The sequence below is a fragment of the Phocoena sinus genome, chromosome 12 (assembly GCF_008692025.1).
Source record: "Phocoena sinus isolate mPhoSin1 chromosome 12, mPhoSin1.pri, whole genome shotgun sequence".
Lineage (NCBI taxonomy): Eukaryota > Metazoa > Chordata > Mammalia > Artiodactyla > Phocoenidae > Phocoena > Phocoena sinus.
This window is the reverse complement of record NC_045774.1, coordinates 13,907,160-13,925,804: the sequence shown is the minus strand read 5'-3', so window position 1 is coordinate 13,925,804 and position 18,645 is coordinate 13,907,160. Positions and strand designations below refer to the sequence as shown.

The 18,645-nt window shown below is 39.5% G+C and overlaps 1 protein-coding gene across 25 annotated transcripts in view; it reads right to left on the bottom strand.

The window, feature by feature from the left end:
• Positions 1–18,645, bottom strand: part of SYNE1 (spectrin repeat containing nuclear envelope protein 1) — a 457,069-nt gene that overhangs the window by 68,719 nt on the left and 369,705 nt on the right. For 15 of the 25 annotated variants that reach the window (XM_032650735.1, XM_032650730.1, XM_032650734.1 and 12 more), the window contains 5 exons: positions 17,312–17,406; positions 14,275–14,509; positions 12,476–12,670; positions 7,899–8,024; positions 4,887–5,042 (listed from right to left, as the gene is read on the bottom strand). In XM_032650735.1, the coding sequence (XP_032506626.1) occupies positions 4,887–5,042; positions 7,899–8,024; positions 12,476–12,670; positions 14,275–14,509; positions 17,312–17,406 (807 nt within the window). Of the gene's footprint in view, positions 1–238; positions 1,810–1,916; positions 2,002–4,886; positions 5,043–7,898; positions 8,025–12,475; positions 12,671–14,274; positions 14,510–17,311; positions 17,407–18,645 lie in introns of those variants that run through there. The other 10 variants (XR_004352466.1, XR_004352464.1, XR_004352465.1 and 7 more) reach the window with 10 other exon arrangements.

Sequence of the window (18,645 nt, the reverse complement as noted above, 5' to 3'; positions counted from 1 at the left end):
CATTAGAAATTCACTCTTTTGAGCTAATATGATCTTTTAAAATAAAAATTTCTCTGGGTAGAGTGACACTGGTTGATCCATTAAGTACTTCCCCACTAGTATAATTCAGTTTACCATGAATTTTTCTTTGAGGCAGAAAAATACAGAACAACAGTGCATTTACTTGGTGTGGGTATTGATAGGAATGTGAAAAACCAAGAAAACAAGATTAAAAGTTTTGGAGACAAATTTCACCTACGTTAAGCTCTACCAAGACAGCACTGAAGAGTACAATCCGTCCAGCACCATGTTCCTCTCAATCTCTGATAGCAGAGTGCCATCTGATCTGCTGAGATTTTGAACTTTCTCGTGGATATGACTTTTCTTTTTCATTCACAAAGCAGCAGAGTCAGGCTGGTAGTAAAATTCTGCTTCGACTGATGTCCAAGCTGAAACTATATTTTCATAGTTGAAACTGCCTGAAGCAACTGTTTTCCATGCAAAGGTTAGAAACCCCTGCCTTTCAGACTTCAGACTAACGAGTCTTGCTATGTGCATCGCCTCTCTGCCTCTTCCCCCAAATCTTGGCCATCAGCAAGAATAAATTCTAGGGCTTTTCTCAACAACATCTGCAGGGAAGACGACTACATAACAGAAAAATATTATTACTTTGAGGGGTAGGTATTACTCTGATTTCAGAGACAGGGAGAGAGGAGGTCAGACAAATTTGAGGCATTTGTTTATATCAATACAAAATAGAACCAGCAAAGGGATTCCCTGGCGGTCCCGTGGTTAGACTGGAAAGACGCCACGCTTTCACTGCTGAGGGCCGGGGTTCAATCCCTGGTTGGGGAACTAAGATCCTGCAAGCTGCACGGCATGGCCAAAAAAAAAAAAAAAAGGACCACAGCAGCAAAGCTTGAATCTCTGATACACTTTGATACAGGTTTTTGCAACATAACATTATGATCAAATACGCAGAGGCAGATGTGGTTCAAAAACAATCTCCATCACTTACTAATGATATGACCAGGGCAAGGTCACTCATCTTTCTTGAGCTTTATTCTTGTCATTTGTAAATTAATCTTTCATTTGTTCCAAAATTCATTAAACAAATGTTTCTGGTTTGCAGTAAACATGTGTCTACTATGTGCCATGTACTGTCTTATGCACCGGAATACTGTAAGCTCATAATAGAATATATTCTTCAAACAGGAAAATAATTTTAGAAAGTGACCAGTGTATCCTGAAGACTTAACAAAAGTTCAGTCTACTTAACCATATACGACAACAGGGCATCACTTGAGTTTTTAATATTTTTTTCTCCTGACACTCATGTATTCAATAAGCAGCTTAAATATATATTTCTCGTCTTTCTCACATACCATGCAAGTGTTGCTTTCGTTTCATTTGCTTAAGCAGAGCAACAGTTGAAGGAAGAAACAGGTAGGCCACAAGCTCTGGTTACAAACTGGCGCCCCAATCTTTTCAAAAGATTTAAATTAATAAAGGGGACCGAATTTTCCTTTTGGTTTGTAAAACTAATATTTAGGCTGTACGATAAGTGAGCTTTACCATCACTGTCTTTGAGTTCAGTGGAAACCCTTAAATTACTCACCAGTTTAGCACACATTTACGTTTTCTCAAGGGTATAAACACGCTGCACTGCCAACAGCTGACAAACACCAGCTAAAACCCCCAGAGTGTGAGGCAGCTGAACAGGAAACACATCCTCTTCTGCTTCAGATATTTTTCCCGTGACAATTTGAAAGAACACCGAGCAATTACAATGATGATATATTTATATCTCAACTGGAATTACACACAGCTCTACAAACCAAAACAGGAATTAAAAGCAAATACAAGCCACGGCTGTACACAGGCACGACAAACCATTTGGTGAGTCTATTTGAAGGCAGGATGCTTTCCTCCATTACCTCTAGTCTGTGATGCTTATGAACAGGGCGGCCGCCGCCTCCTTGCCTGCAGCCCCAATCAATCCGGACCTCCGACCGATTGCTTCTATTGGAATATGAACGCACTACTTGGTCTTTAACAGAGGGATTATGCCATGTTTCTCTAAAGTTTTTAACTTTGAAAATGAGACATAGGCACAAGCTCGTTTCCTTTTGCGGTTTCATACTTGACAGAAGTTCTCCGGAAACACTAACTCAAGAAGTAGTAACTGGTCTGTATTCCTCCTTACAATTATACCCTGACACCTTTGGTATGAATCACATGACTAAACTCTCACTGGTTTAAATAATGCTGTTTAGACTGAAGTAATGTGAGACAAGTATGCTTTAGCTTCATGCCTTAACACACTCAATATAGAAAGTTTCTAGAAACACTATGTTTCTGCTTCCTCTTTTTTTTTTTACTTGTCTAGTCTACTCACAGGTGCAAGGTATTAATCTCTTTACAGCATGCCATATGATCAACAGAAGCTTTCAAAATGTATTTCTAAACAGACTGTCGCCTAGATATGTTTAAGTCTGGTAAGTAATTTTACAACATATAAACTTTTCTTTGCTTTTCTCCTTTTCTAGCTTTAGTGAGATATAAGTGACGTATAACACTGTGTAAGTTTAAGATGTACAACACGATGATTTGATATTCATATATATGGTGAAATGATTACCACAAGGTTAATTAACATCTCTATCACCTCACATAATTACCATTATATGTTGTGTGGTGAGAACATTTAAGATCTACTCTCAAATATATAATCCAGTCTGTTAACAATAGTCCCCATGCTGTACATTAGATCCCTGGAACTTATTCATCTTGTAACTGGAAGTTGGTATCCTTTGTACCTGGTGGCATTCTTACACAGTATCAGTTTCCCTAAATCAAAAAGTATTACATAATTATAATCTTCTTACCCTCCTAAATATTCAGAAACCTTGTCATTATTTTATACATTTAGAGGAACATAAGATATAAAATAATATCCTAAAGTCTTGTCTTAATAATCAACAGTAGAAACACTCAGCCGTTTTAGGCACTGGAGATGCAAAGAAAGGGTTTGTCCTCAAGGGCTTCACGATCTTGAACTCATGTCACAGGCATTAAAAAAGAAGGAGAAAAAGAAGGAGAAGGAGAAAAAGAAGGAGAAGAAGGAGAAGAGGAAAAAAGGAGCAAGGCACTGTCACATGATGGCATAGACCAAAAGGGAAATGGGCGTTCAGAGGAACGGAGGTCTGAGCATTTCAAACAATGGCATCACAAGAGTACTGGAATTCAACAGAAGAGGATAGTTTAGAAAATCAGAAAGGAAGGAATAGTCTACGCAGGAAGTCTAGACAGGAACAATGGCCTGAGCAAGGTCTTGGCATAGAGAGGTTCACGGTAGGTTTGGGAAGGAGATGGAAGCCAATATCTAAGGTGTTATCTCTCTGAAAGCTTTAGAGACATCAGTTAGCTAGAGAAATGGATCTAGTCTAACTCATTTCACATAATATGCTAAAAAGTACTGAGTCAGCAAGTAGTGTTAGACTTTTCCCAGTTTTAAGAAAAACAGATGAACAAGGCTCACAAGAGTAACTGAACATTGCTGTGGGCATTTTCCAATATCTGTACCCACCGAATATCTTTCATTTATATATGCTGTGATAAAATCTTTACATCTAAAAGTGTACACTAATTTACTGGGTAGTATTGATTTTGGATTGAAGAACTCAGAAAAGAATAAAGTGTGATGAACATCACCACACTCCATGTAAGTTTCTCACTGTTCATTGAGAATATAGAACTCTGGGGAAAGCGGCTAAATTAATTTTGAATGCAAATCATTAACATATTTATGAAAATCATCTTACAATTATTTTTTTAAAAAGCACACACACACACAAATACACACACACACACACACACATGAAACTGTTCACACATTTACCAAGTGTGCTCCAGAGTTTTTCTCTAGTTCATCCTTCCAACACCTGCTTTTCCCCAGCCAGGTCCTCTCTCTGCTCTACTCCTGTGCCTTTTTCAAGCTGCAACCTTGTCTAGCACATCCACGTTCTCCCTCTACACCAAGCTGGCCCTTCCACTCTGATCTCAGCACTCGATTCAAGATTTATCCAGTTCAACAAGCATTTCCTTTATTCTCTGCAATCCACACTGCCCTTAGTTTGTAGGGACATCTACTGTAGCTTGTGAAATTCACAATAATTAATGTGAATGATTCACTTAACAAATATGCATCATAACCTATTTTGTGCCAGATAAGGCAATCGAGGTACAGGAAGGAACACGACAGCAGGAACACGGTTCCTGCTTCCTGGAGGCTATGATCTCAAGGCTATGAGTCGCAGCTATTCTTCACTTGCGGGCCTATCTATTATTCCTCTTTGCCTCAAATGTCCTCTCCTTGCTACTCCAGCAATCTCTCCCTTTCATTTCCAAATCAAAACCCAATCTGGGATCTCTTTTAAGGTACTGTGCACACAGAACGTACTTACTAAATAAATAAAGTATGGCTAAAAATGCCATACACCCATGAATTATGAAGAAACAACTATGGTAGATCAACAGCAATAATAAATGTTAAATGTACAAAACCACTCACAGCATTAGCTACGACTGCAAATAAAACCTTGTTTTTTCACATTTCAACTAAGAAAGAGACCACCAATATCTACCTAGCAAAACCACATCTGTGAACCACAAAACTGTATTTCCTCTTTAAAATATTTTGACAGCCAGTAAAAGAAAGGGCAAGAGAATCCAGTTTGGATGCATTTAAAATATAGTGTTATGATATAATTGTCTTAATCTGAAGCATTCTTATAATAAGCACAGTGTCTTCCTCTATCCAAATGTGGACATAGCCACAGACATTCCAAATCGTCTTCCAGTTCTCTACCTTTCTGAGCGGATACTGAGACCAGAGTTTGTCTCACCTGGTGGCATAGTTCTTCCCACTGCCTTTGCAGAAGCTCCATGCGTTCGTTAAGGATGGAGATATCGTCTGCACTGATGTAGGCACAGACCGCATCCTTCAGCATCGTCAGCCGTGCCAGGTCATCTGTCCAGCTCCCAACTGCATTTTCCAATTCCTAGATTTAAAAAAAAGCACAAAACTTGAATACCCATGGGCATCTATCATCAACAGTTTCTGAGGTGTATTCGGAATCCCCTCTTGATGTCATTACATTTCCATCCCATTCTATTTGAACATCCAACTTAGTAGCTACTTTATTTGCTTCCTCCATAATCTGATAATTTGCCAAGGTCTTCTTATATAATACCAGGTTGCTTGCAGAATCTTTCCTAATGGGAAATGGAAATCTATTTCCCATTTCATTGATCTTTTCTGATCGTCTTTTCTAGTTCAAGTTTCATCACTGCATTGATCTTCCTTAGTTTTAAACCAACATTACCTTTGTCCCAAGTGACTGCTCATGTTAATGAAATATTAAAAAAAAAAAAAAAACCCAAACTACCAGATTTAACTTTCACGTTCAAAGACTATCAGTTGCTACATTCTGTGATACAGGTTTACAGTGTAGTAGCTGAAAGGATCAGTTGCTGTTATTACTCAATTTGAAATAATGGACTGAATACGTTTTCTGCAGGAGAAGAGATTTCTTTAAGTTACTGGAAAAAATATGTACTTTCTCCTTTTGGGGAACGATTTAAGGAAAAATCCAATATTTGAATGAGTTGACAATAGTTTTTGCAATGCTTTGAACAGATGACTAGTTTTACAATTTGTACAGCTCTTGCTTTTTGCCAGCTGTTGACGTTTTTAGATTCCAGCTAATTTTGTACATGAATAGAGTATTTCACATGGCTTTTCCCCTCTCTTTTTTCTCTTCATACAGCAGACAAGTTTCCAAAGGCAAAGGCAATTAATGGTACCGTCTCTCTTCATACAGGAGACAAGTTTCCAAAGGCAAAGGCAATTAATGGTACCGTCTGAGGCTAACTTCTCAGGCAATTTAAGCAAACTAGGTTATAGCCTGAATTTTCTAGGTAATTGCTTTGTTTTGCTGCTAAGGTGGTTTGCGGAAGAGTAGCAGAGAGCTGGACCAAAATGCATCCTTCTAATCTCCAAACTTAATAGCAGGTGTGTTTGTAACTGTTGTGTATTTCGGGAAATGAGGTCCCATGGTAACAGTATTTCGCTGAAAGACCAAACTATCCAGGTGTACTAAATATGCAGCATTTCTGCTTATAACCATAGACATATTAAATTATATCAATGTAAAGATTTTCCTCTTTTTATACCAATTTTCAACTCCCAGCCCCCCAACTCAAACATCAGATTTGGTGTATGGGTTAAAAGAGAAACACCACTTTCAGAAACCAACTGTTTCAGACTCACAGACTCTGTTCTAGATGAATCTGTGTGGTAAAAATATAGCCTCTGGGTTCAGGAAACCCTGATATTTACTAAGTTTGAGAAGTTACTGAACTTCTAGCTGCCTCACTTTTCACATCTGTAGAAGGGAACAGCAGACTGTACTCATGACCTTGCGTTCACGCCAACTAAGATAACACTGGTTAGCCACTGGCATATAGGAGGAGCCCAGTAAATTCCCATTCTTGCTTGTTGAAAGTTTTCTTTAATCATTTGTCATAAATTCACAGGCACAGACTTAAAACAAATTCTTTTTAATCTTTGCATACTACTGAATTTACACCTCAAGACAGTATTTCTCTCCCTTGCCATCCATGACATAAAGTATACTACCTTTTCATTTTCCTAAATCTGCTTCTTTCAAATCTCAAAGATCATCCTTACATTTTGATAGCGAAGAAAATTTCTTATATCCACCCTTTTCATGATTTCCAGACTTCTTTAAAAATTAATCTTTCTTAAAGGCTTACAGCCTCTTAGCCAAAAAGCAGCAGAGAACCCCTGATCAAAATCCAAGTCGTTTAAGTCTGCGTGAAGTTTAAACAGAATTACTCCCGTGCAGTAATTTGCAAATGACTTGGAGGACATGAGGACATGTCATCTGGGGGGAAAAAAAGCATTTTTAAGGGTAGTTGTGATTTTCTCTGCATACTGCTCAGCGGAGAACTGCTATTCAGGCACTGCACTTACACAGGAGTGAATGGAACAAATCCTACAGACACTAAATCATGTTGGTCTCAATGAGCTCCCCATGCGGGGGGGGGGCGGTCTGTATTAGCTTCTGATTTGCTTCCAAGTGCCATTTGAAGTGTTGATCATAACCTTTAAATAGTTAGGGCCTTGAGTATCTGAAGGATTGTGTGTCTCCATGCAGTAACTGAAAGCAGCTACTTATAGTTCCTACTTTTTTTTTTTTGGCGGTACGTGGGCCTCTCACCGCTGTGGCCTCTCCCGTTGCGGAGCACAGGCTCCGGACGCGCAGGCTCAGCGGCCATGGCTCACGGGCCCAGCCACTCCGCGGCACGTGGGATCTTCCCGGACCGGGGCACGAACCTGCGTCCCCTGCATCGGCAGGCAGACTCTTAGCCACTGCGCCACCAGGGAAGCCCATAGTTCCTACTTTTCTTACAGGAAAGAGCCTGGAGGGCAGCGTGTATTTCTCCAAGGGCCATCAGCTGCAGAATTTCCAGGTTGCTGAGCCTCACTATTCTTTCTGTGAGCTAGACTCTTCTAGAATGACTCTCCAGTGTGGACACTTTAAAAAGATTGTCTTCGTTGCTCTTAACCTAGTTTTTAAATACCTTTTAATGTTGTGTTTTACATTTTCATTTACTTACTTAAGGTAATCCATAAACTAGTCTATAATTTCATCGACTGCAATAAATCAACAACCAAGTTTCACCAGAGTTGTCTGCCCTAATGCAAAATACCAGAAACTTGCACCTACATGCAGACATTCATAGGAGCTTGACTGAAGCATGCTTTCAAAGGCGTTATCACCCTGGAAGCACAAGTAGTTGCCGGTTAAAAGCTCAGTCCAGCGATTTACCTTGCCACGCATCTGCTCCGCGTGGAGCCCATCGTGGTGATCTGGCAGAGGTGGGGAGAGCCTCTTTTTGAAGGTTCGTAGTTTCTCCAGAGAATCAGCTATTCCGTTCTCACATTTTTCCCAGTCCTATAATGGGAAGCAAAAGAAATTTCATGGATTTTTAAGGAGCAGGAAGTTGGAAAACAAGAAAAACTCTCTTCTCGATTCCCAGAGAAAGAATTAAAGTTACACCGATGAATACTGTGAAAGCGCCCACACCCACGCTACAGGGGGGAGCGTGGGAAGAGCTGAGTTCTAAACTGGACGGTTCTCATCATCTGGGTGACTGCAAGCAGGTAATGCACTATGTGTTGCTTATGAAAACTGAAACGATACACAAACTCTCTATAATTGTATTAAAGGATTAAAGGAAAAGATGGGTGCCAAGACACCAAGTACTAGACACCCAGCATACTACGGGTACTCAAAAATGTTACTTGAATCCAAATCTATCTGCAGAGGTGAGAGTATGAACACAGTACTTTGCCTCTTTCCTAACTCCACCCATAATGGCACTAATGTCTACACTATCTCAATGCACTCTAAAGGATAGAAAAGAGGATATGAAATCTCTTTCAGGGTGAAAATACATATAGGTAAGAGAAGTGACATGAAATGTAAAAATAATATAACCCTGACTCTGATTCAATTCAATATATAAATAGTATAAGCCACTTAGATTTGAATTGTTACAGAAGTAGAAACATATAGCTCTAAAAAGCATGGCATTTGACTGGCTTTCTCTTGATGGTACTGAAACATATGTAACAAAGGGCTATGTGTAAAACATAAAACCTATCCAAAGAAAAAAAGTAGAGGAAGAAAAATAATGCACAATTTCTTAAATGTAAACCTTATATGCCAGCTACTGGTAAGTGTTCTGAAGGATAGAATGGTGGTGTGGAATGTGGAGATCCCTATGTACTGACAAAAGAAAACATACATGATGTGCTTGTGTTTTGGAAGATTACACGCCAAAGGTAACAAGAGTTCCCTCTGGGGAAGATTCTAGGATTTGGGTGGTGGTGTAGGGGAAATTTCAGTTTTTACTCTCTATGCTTCAATTATTATCTACATCTTTTTCAGACACATGTATTTCTTAAGTAATTAGAAAAGAAAAAAATGAGAGGAACCATGATGGAGACTTTATTCTTTACAGCACCCTATCTACAAATTAGCCCACATTTGGTGTCTCAGTGCCAATTAAATTCAACTAAACAAATCTCCTTCATTTTGTCCAATACCTCCCATTCCTGGCCTCCCCCTCCCCAGTAACCCTCCCTTCAACTTAAATTACTGAGCTCCAAAGAGAGACAACTTGAGTTGCTTTTAGTAGTTAGCCTGGAGCCAAATCCTGCTGCATTTCCCTTCACATTTTCCCTTTCATCATCTTTTGTCACTGGTCTTTTCTTGTCTCGGCTCTTCCTATCTTCTCTCCCGATGCCTTATTTTCAGCACAGCAATGCACGATGCTATTACAACTGTCTTCTTTAAGAAGTGCTGGCTACAGTGCCTCCCTGCTCATAATGTCTTTTGGTTTCTAAATAAACTGAGAGTTTGGCCCAAAGTTCTCATTTCTCTTTAAAATTCCTTCGAGGAACTTCCTAGAGTACATAACCTCATTCCCTCTTCCCATTCACCAGAAAGAACAAAAACAAGACCCCAAAAACAAAAGCCCCAAATGTCTATTTTGGACAGATTTGTTCCAATTCTGCTTTAGTAAAAGCTCTCGGGGGCTTCCCTGGTGGCGCAGTGGTTGAGAGTCCGCCTGCCGATGCAGGGGACGCGGGTTCGTGCCCCGGTCCGGGAAGATCCCACATGCCGCGGAGCGGCTGGGCCCGTGAGCCGTGGCCGCTGAGCCTGCGCGTCCAGAGCCTGTGCTCCGCAACGGGAGAGGCCACAACAGTGAGAGGCCCGCGTACCGCAAAAACAAAAACAAAAACAAAAAACAAATAAAAAAGAGATCTCGGTGTTCCCAGGCTACACTTAGTTCATCAACGCTAAGCATAGTGAGGATAGACAAAAGATCCTCTTTTGCTTAAACTGAACAACATTCTCAGTTAAATCATCACACACTGAAATCTCTGAACACGCAGGCGAGAAATGTTCACTGATCTAAAAGAGAAAAGGTCAGCTTTTTATTCTTCCTAACCAAAGTAAGAGGCAATAGTGAAGCGGGTAAACATGCAAGGCATAGAATTATAATGACTGTTTTTGGCATATTTACTCAGCATTTAATTAAAAGCTAAAAATATGTAAGCTTTATAGTTACGGTGAAAAGATACAGTAAAATGAGGCTGTATAAACATTAGAATTTAGCTCCATAAATTCCTTTTTAGGCAAACAGGACCTAGTGTATGATCCAAAAGAAAATAAAACTTTAACAAGAGAATAGGGATTCCCCTTTCCAAGGATGGCTTAGGTTCTGAAGCTATAACCAAGTCTTTTTTACTACATGAATTATAAGGAAATAACTAAATGTTATGGTCTGCAAACATCTATCAAAGTGGATGTTTTATATACCAACAAATAGACTAACAAGAAAAGCAAATGTAGTGACTCAGCCATCTCGCCTTATTAAGTCTTAGAAACGTGTCCAAAAATCAATCACAAATAAAGAAAATGATATGATTAACATGTTCTCTGCAGAATGATTTACAATGTTTTTAATCCTTTCCTGAAAGCAAAAAAAGAAGAAAAAAGAATCAGGCATGTCGTATTACTGATGAATTGTGCTGTGTGCAAAAAATGGTTCTCTAACATATGTTGGGTGGTATTTCTGATTGATTGCTTCCTACACACAAGGTGATATATTATTTTTTTTTCAGCATTTTATTTTTATTTTTTTTAACGTCTTTATTGGAGTATAATCGCCTTACAATGCTGTGTTAGTTTCCACCGTACAACAAAGTGAATCAGCCACATGTATACATATATCCCCATATATTATTAAATAAAATTCAGTAGAATAACCCAATGAATGTGCATACTTTAAGCATTAAAAAAAGCAAAATGTGTTTCATTAGCTTTAGTTATTACCTTTGATCCAAAAAGTGACAGTCCAAATTTAATAATCTTATTCAAGTGTTGGTGATTATCAACACATATAAAACTTCAGTATTTAGTCATGTTCAATTTCAAAATGATAATAATATAAACAATAATAATTACCATCATTTACTGAGTACTCAATATGTACCAGGTACTCTGATACATGATTTACTTCCATTATTTCATTAAACCCTCACAATGCCCTATGCAAGAAATGTAGTCATACCCACTCTACAGATGAGGAAACTGAGGTTTTGATAGGTTGAGTTAACCAGGTTACTTGGTTTTTTAATGGTTTTAACTTGGGTTTATCTGAGTTTAGAGTCTATGCCTTAATTCAACTGCTGCTTTAATCGCGTCTTATGCAAGGAATTGGAAAGTGAGGGAGAAAAGCATATTGTGGGAGGTCTGCTAAATCTAAATTTCCCTAAACTTGCTGTGTGATCAGCCTGCTATCTGTACCCAACTAAAGGTTTAATATACCTCCTGGAGATTTTATCTCATAGCAACTTGCTTGGATAAGCTAAGATCAAATCAAGAGTATCTTCTTGGATAGGTTTTTCCCTGCTATAAAAGAAGAGACATCAATCTTGAAAACCACTTTAGAGTCTTAGATTAGGGAGTGGAATCTACTCTTTGCATTCTTGTCTAGATTTATAAAGTCATCTCATGGTTTCTGGCATAGCACTGGCCATGAATCAGAATTCATTGCTTGGATGGTCTTACTAGACTTAAAACTAGTTTGTTGGGGGATTTTCCTAAAAGACCACCTGCTGAAAATTGGGAAACTTTTCTAGTTCATGCAAGACAGGACAACATCCTAAACAGGACACAGGGGATCAAAATACTTCAGGGTCTGACGTAACGATCTGCATTATTTGATTCGCAGGAATAACAACGCTGAGGAAGCAGCACGACTATTAAAAGGGCTTTTTTTTTTTAACATCTTTATTGGAGCAGAATTGCTTTACGATGGTGTGTTAGTTTCTGTTTTATAACAAAGTGAATCGGCTATACATATACATATATCCTCGTATCCCCTCCCTCTTGTGTCTCCCTCCCTCCCTCCCTATCCCACCCCTCTAGGTGGTCACAAAGCACCAAGCTGATCTCCCTGTGCTATGCGACTGTTTCCCACTAGCTAGCTATTTTACATTTGGTAGTGTATATATGTCCATGCCACTCTCTCACTTCATCCCAGCTTACCCTTCCCTCTCTCCGTGTCCTCAAGTCCATTCTCTACATCTGTGTCTTTATTCCTGTCCTGCCCCTAGGTTCTTCAGACCATTTTTTTTTTTTTAGATTCCATATGTATGTGTTAGCATACGGTATTTGTTTTTCTCTTTCTGACTTACTTCACTCTGTATGACAGACTCTAGGTCCATCCACCTCACTGCAAATAACTCAATTTTGTTTCTTTTTATGGCTGAGTAATAAAGGGCTTTTAAAACTGCATTAGGCCTACAGGAGGAAAGAGCCGAACTTACCTGCAACAAGAAGGCCAGTTTTTTCTTCTGCTCCTCCAGATGCACACTGGCTGATCTCCATCTCTCTTGGATTTCAGCGAGTTCAGCCTGCAAGGCAGCCTCAGCTGCACCGTCGGCAGAAAGCAGGAGCTGCTTGCCAGCCTCCACGGTGAGGATGTAGCTGCCTTGCTGTCGCAGGAACACTTTTTCTTTGAACTGAAAGAAACCACAGATTTTTACTTTCTCATCCTTCTCTTTACCATTTCCCCATTATAAGTATTTTTAAATAATCCTAAAATTTTGCATACATAACATGCCCTCTTTTTTCCAAAAAGCTTTACTGACCCAGTACTTTGGGCCTGATTGAAGCAATGTATAAATAAATGAGAATTCCACACAGAAAGCTTAGTTTCTGCTCCCAAGTTAAACGCAATCACGATTCAATAGGAAAACTGCTCTATGACATTGACGCACAGGGGCACAGAGGGACGTCTGACCCACGCTGGGTGCACAGGGAGGCTTCTTCAAATGGTGAAGCCTTCACGAGTTTTGAAAGACACAGGAACACAAGCAGATTAAGAAGGATCTGCTGTGATGAGAGCCAGGACTCAGGGAGAAGACATCTTCCACACAGAGAAACAGGGTGGGCAAATCTGCTATACAGGATAAATGTGACGGATTCAGGACACTGGACTTAGTTTTCAGCGGCTGGAATACAGGATTCCCGTAAGAGGGGGTAGAAGATGACGCCAGACCACACCTTGCACAGGAGTTTGGTTTTTATAGTAAAAGTGACTGAGATTCATGGAAGAGTATTAAGCGGTGGGGTAGAAAATGGAATGGAAGGCCATATATTGGATACTTTAAGACAGGTTAGGAAGCTATTGTCTATCTAGGCAAGAAATCATGAGCACCTAATCTAAGGTAGTGGCAGTAGGGATGGAGACTTGAGGGATATAAGATATGGGGAGGGAGATAAAATGAAGGGTATAGCTCTAGAATGACTTTGGGTTGCTGACTGATAGACCAGATAGCTGGTGATATTTCCTCGGTTTGGACACGTGGAATGGACTGGTGGAGAATGGTTGATCCAGAGATCACAGGCTCTATTGGAACCATGGAGTATATTATGTCTGTGATACACATAGATATGAAGCTAAAAGGGGGCTGAATACATGAGTTGGAGGCTCAGGAGGTGAACGTGACCAGAAGATACCAACTTGACCCTTCTCTGCCGGTAGGGAGTAGTGGAAGCCACGTGTATAGATGAGGTTTCCCAGAGAAGCAAGGAGGAGAAAGGAAGCAGAGAACAGTGACCTTCAAAACAAGAGGAGCCTATGAAATATACTGGGAGGGACTGATGAGAGGGTGTGGTGGTCTCCATCTAAGAGGATGGACTCCCAAACTCCCAGGCTGGGGAAAGTAAGGGGAATGGACAAACAGCTCACACAGGACTGAGTCTTTCATCTTTTCTGGAATACTTCAGTTAAACTGCTCATGAGTGAAATATGTATAATCAGTGCAAAGTTTTCCTTTCCTTGTCATTGCCTTTCCATCCACGCTGGGATTCACTGAGCTGCTGGGAGGCCTCGGTGGGTGAAATGGAGTCAGTCTTTGTGAGAGGCTGGGACTCGCCCTACTTTCACTGTTAAATATGGACTTTGTAATGCCATCATTTTACATATTTCTGCTGACATTTGAGAACAATGCTTGCCCTCATTCCAGCGTCACTCTAATAGCCTTCTGAGGAACCGAGGCCAGGGTAAAGCGTGCAGTGGAAATGCAGAAGAGGTTTAAAAACCGCCTGTTTTGCACCTTACCTGCACTTCATCAAAGAGGGTCCTTGCTTGCTGCAGTGGTATTGGGACACTTCCGAGACCACTCACGGGGAGATAGGACACTTCAACCAACCATTTACGAAGCTTTTCCGCCATCTCCTGATAGCGCTGCCACTGGCGGATCTGGCTGTCAATGATGCCCCGCCTCTGCTGGGCTCTGCGTATCACTCCCTGCCACTGATTACTGAGAAGGGTCAATTTGAGGTTGAACTCATCCCTGGTGAAGAAATAATTACATAAGGAAAACCACCGTTATCCTGGATGTAGTTACATAATCAACTGACACACACACACACACACACATACATACATACATACACACATACTTGATGACCCTAAGCCCTAAGAGGTGATCTAGGGCAGAGGTTTTCATATATCATGCCATGATCTGTTACCAGGTCTACTGAAAGTAATTTAAAAAATTAATAACAGTTAAGCTATCAGTGTTTGCAAATGGTGAGTGTGTTCACATCTTAGCACAGGTGGAAGACATATCTGTAAGGTCAACTGTCATTTACCCTCTCTCAGAGTGCATGAGAGAGGACAGAGTGTAGGGCAGCAGCTACGATGCGAACGGCCCCCGAACGTGCCTGTAGCATGTATGCAGCACGTGGCAGCACCCTGTGTACGCAACAGCAGGAAAGGAGGGGCCCAGCTTATTTACGACCTCTGTCTTCAGCTACAAATAAGTCACTTTGGATGAACAAGACTGGGTTACTTTAGCTGGAATCATAAACCATTTAAATAAAACTATGTTACGTAAAAATATTTTTAAAAACTGTGCTCCATAAATTCTCAGCATTCCGTCGCAGTAGACAGTCCTAATCTTTAGCAGATTTCACAAACTCATCTAAATCATCCCTTCTAACGTTTTAAGCCCAGTTCACTTGTTCTTAGCAAAATGAAAACTATCTAGTCATCATTTTCTGAATAAAGGTTGTGCATATACTTAGAGATATTAAATTTTATTTACGCTTTCTCAATTTTAGGCTAACTCAACTCAGATCTTGTAGCTGGTTCTTCCTACCTCTGTTTACTACCTTTAAAAAATGTTGGTAGTTTTTTATTATGTTTTCCTTAACATCCGACTGTGGCTTTAGAACTGGTTTGTCCAGTATCAAACAGCATGAGTCTCTTTGTAGATTACAGTGTTATCCACACATTTTAGTATTAAAGTGTAACATTACTTGCTTATTCTCTAGGTTACTAGTCTTGCTTTTCTTCCCTCCTGTGGGGGGCTTCTGCTCTGAGTTGGATTTACTGTCCTGGGCTCCTATATTCTTGGTACCTCTTATTATCGAGGGCCACTTTAAACTTTGATTTTGTAACCAAATGTGTCATTAAGTGCTTCTGGTTTTGGGAGGAAATTCTGATATTTATAATCTAATTTCAGTAGAACCAAATATGATGAATTAGGTTCATGAGACATCCCTAAAAGTTACAAGCATCTATCATCTCTGAAAACATCTAACTCCAGGGCTTGGAGAAGAGTACCCTATATATTGCTTCACTATCAGCTAGCCATCCAGGGTCTCTTTGGAGCCTCCATCCTCACTTTGTAGAACCAAGCTGCTCTGAGCTATCTGTCAGCATGAGGAACTACTCACAACATGACACTGGGCTCAATGCTGAACTTGAACTTTCAAAAACAAAACGTATAAACGAACTTTTAAAACGCAATACATCTGTAATCTAGGACCTTCCTATTTGTCAACAGGCTCTCATCTGTAATTTTTTTCACTGGCAGCTTTCAAAATTACCCTTGGTTCCCATCCTCCCATTTTCACCTCTTTGGTGTTTTTCCCTGTTAACATTTAAAATTTAATAGATGTTGGCTTGAGCATGAATTTTAAATTTTATTTTACTTAATGACTCAAGCTTTTATAATATTGTTACAGAGTAGGGAGGATAAAGCCAAAGATAAGTTAATTGCACTTGAATGTGTCTTATTTCGAAGGCCTTAAATTCTTAGCAAAGCTCACATTTAAGTTTGGCTTCCTTAGAATAGAATAAATGTGGCATCACATTTTGTTGTTCCAAGCTTAATCATGAAAATCTTTCATGTACTTCCAAAGAAATATCCACTTAAAACTGAAATTGTTTCCAAAACTTTTTTTCAAAAAGCTCTTAATAAAAATAATGACTTATTTTCTATTTTTTGGGGAAAAAAAACTAAGTTAATTATAATCACAACTACTGTTGTAAATATGGAAAAGACATACATATGTGATAAAATAAATGAGGTTTGTATGCCAAATATCACCACGGAAAGTAATGGGGTAGAGTAAACATTGTTACTAGGAAATGTAAATGGAGGACGAAATTGCCAATTCATACGCCATAAATCTTAAGAGGAGCTAGATTTTCCCTCTGCATTTTTAATACAGAGATAATCTGCTAAGTAATAAAGAGGAAGCAGGGTTTCAGGGTGAGTGTAATCTGCCTTAAGTCAGCAAACCATTTTCAAATGTGGAGGTGTTATCATGGTATAGGAAACCTGCTGGTCCTGACTAAAGACAAGGTACACGAGTGCTAGGCTTGATTCTATTGCTACTTAGTTATGTGACCTTGGTCAAATCAGTTCACATTTCTGGGCCTCAAGTTTTCATTTGTAAACAAGAGAGATGGTCTAGTGATCTCTATGCTCCTCTGAGGAATAAAATTTCTGTAATCATATGAGAATATTAGAAGCATCTGTTGACAAACCACCGATACATCACTGACACAATTCATTCTGATCTATTCATTAATTCTAGTCCCCTACAGACAACTAGCGAAGGTTGGCTAGGTGATTTCCAATTACTCTATGTCCTTCATGTAATATAATAGCAATTCTTTAAAAAGATTCAATACTTAGTCACTTCAGAGATTCAGACAAGTCTTTCCTCCAATTTCTGAGGCTCCTCTCCAGTACAATTGCCTTAGGAAGATTGGCTCTATGCCCTCTAACCTGCTCATTCAAAAGAAAATGGCTAACGTACTGGAACCTTTCTTCATAATAATATATCGAAGATCCTACCTGTCATCAACTTGACCTTGTTCTAGAAGATGCTGTCCATCAACAATGATCGAGTGTAAAATCTGCTGACGACTGAACATCTCTGCTTGAAACAACTGTTATTTTTAAAAAAGAAAAACATAATTTAGAGTTCCTAATTTTAGTGACCAGTTCTCCAATAACTTTCCAAAAATTCTGGTTCAAGCAAGACTATGAAAAATATTTCCAGCTGAATCAGGTTGTATATGAAAACCTGCAATGTAAGAATATTTTTAAACCATCAATTAAGATAAACTTAAAGATACAGTTTAGTTTTTGTTTACTAAAACTAAGTGACTAAAAGTAGAATTATGTTTCCCTTCTTCCTTTCAAAATCACCTAATAAAGTCAGTTAACACATAATTTGTATTCTGTTTTTTTTTAATATGCAGAATATGGTCCATTTTCAGACAGAGAATCACTTAAGACCTTCTAAAATGTTGAAGAATGGAAAAAAATCCACCCTTTTTATAAACTCACTGTTTTTCAATTTAACTCAGTTAATAAAATTGTTTCACTACTAGGGCTTCCCTGGTGGCGCAGTGGTTGAGAGTCCGCCTGCCGATGCAGGGGACGCGGGTTCGTGCCCTGGTCCGGGAAGATCCCACATGCCGCAGAGAGGCTGGGCCCATGAGCCAAGGCCGCTGAGCCTGCGCGTCCGGAGCCTGTGCTCCGCAACGGGAGAGGCCACAACAGTGAGAGGCCCGCGTGCCGCAAAAAAAAAATTGTTTCACTACTAAAAAAGCTCAAGAGAAAGTCTTTCAGAGTTTCACTGTTTTTTAAACAGCTTTATTGGGATAGAATTCTATATCATACAATTCACCTATTTACAATTTAATGATTTTTATTGTATTTCCAGAGTTATACAATCATCACCACAATCAATTTTAGACTATTGCCATAACTCCCCCCAAAAGCTCCATACTCATTAGCAATCACTCCCCATCTCCTTTCAATCCCCCCAGCCCTAGGTAGCCACTGATCTCTATGGATTTACCTACTCTGGATGTTTCATATAAATGAGATCAGGTCATTTGCTGTCTTTTGTGACTGGCTTCTCTCCTCTTAGCATAATGTTTTCAAGGTTGATCCATGCTGCAGTATGTATGAGTACTATGTTCCTTTTTATTGCTGGACAGTATTCCATTAAATGGATATACCACATTTCATCGTATTCATCATCAGTTAGTGGGTATCTGGGTCACCTCCACTTTTGGGCTATTATGAATAATGCTGCAATGAACAAAATTCTGGTACAAGCTGTTGTATGGACATATATTTTCCTTTCTCTTGGGTGTATACCTAGGAGTGGAATT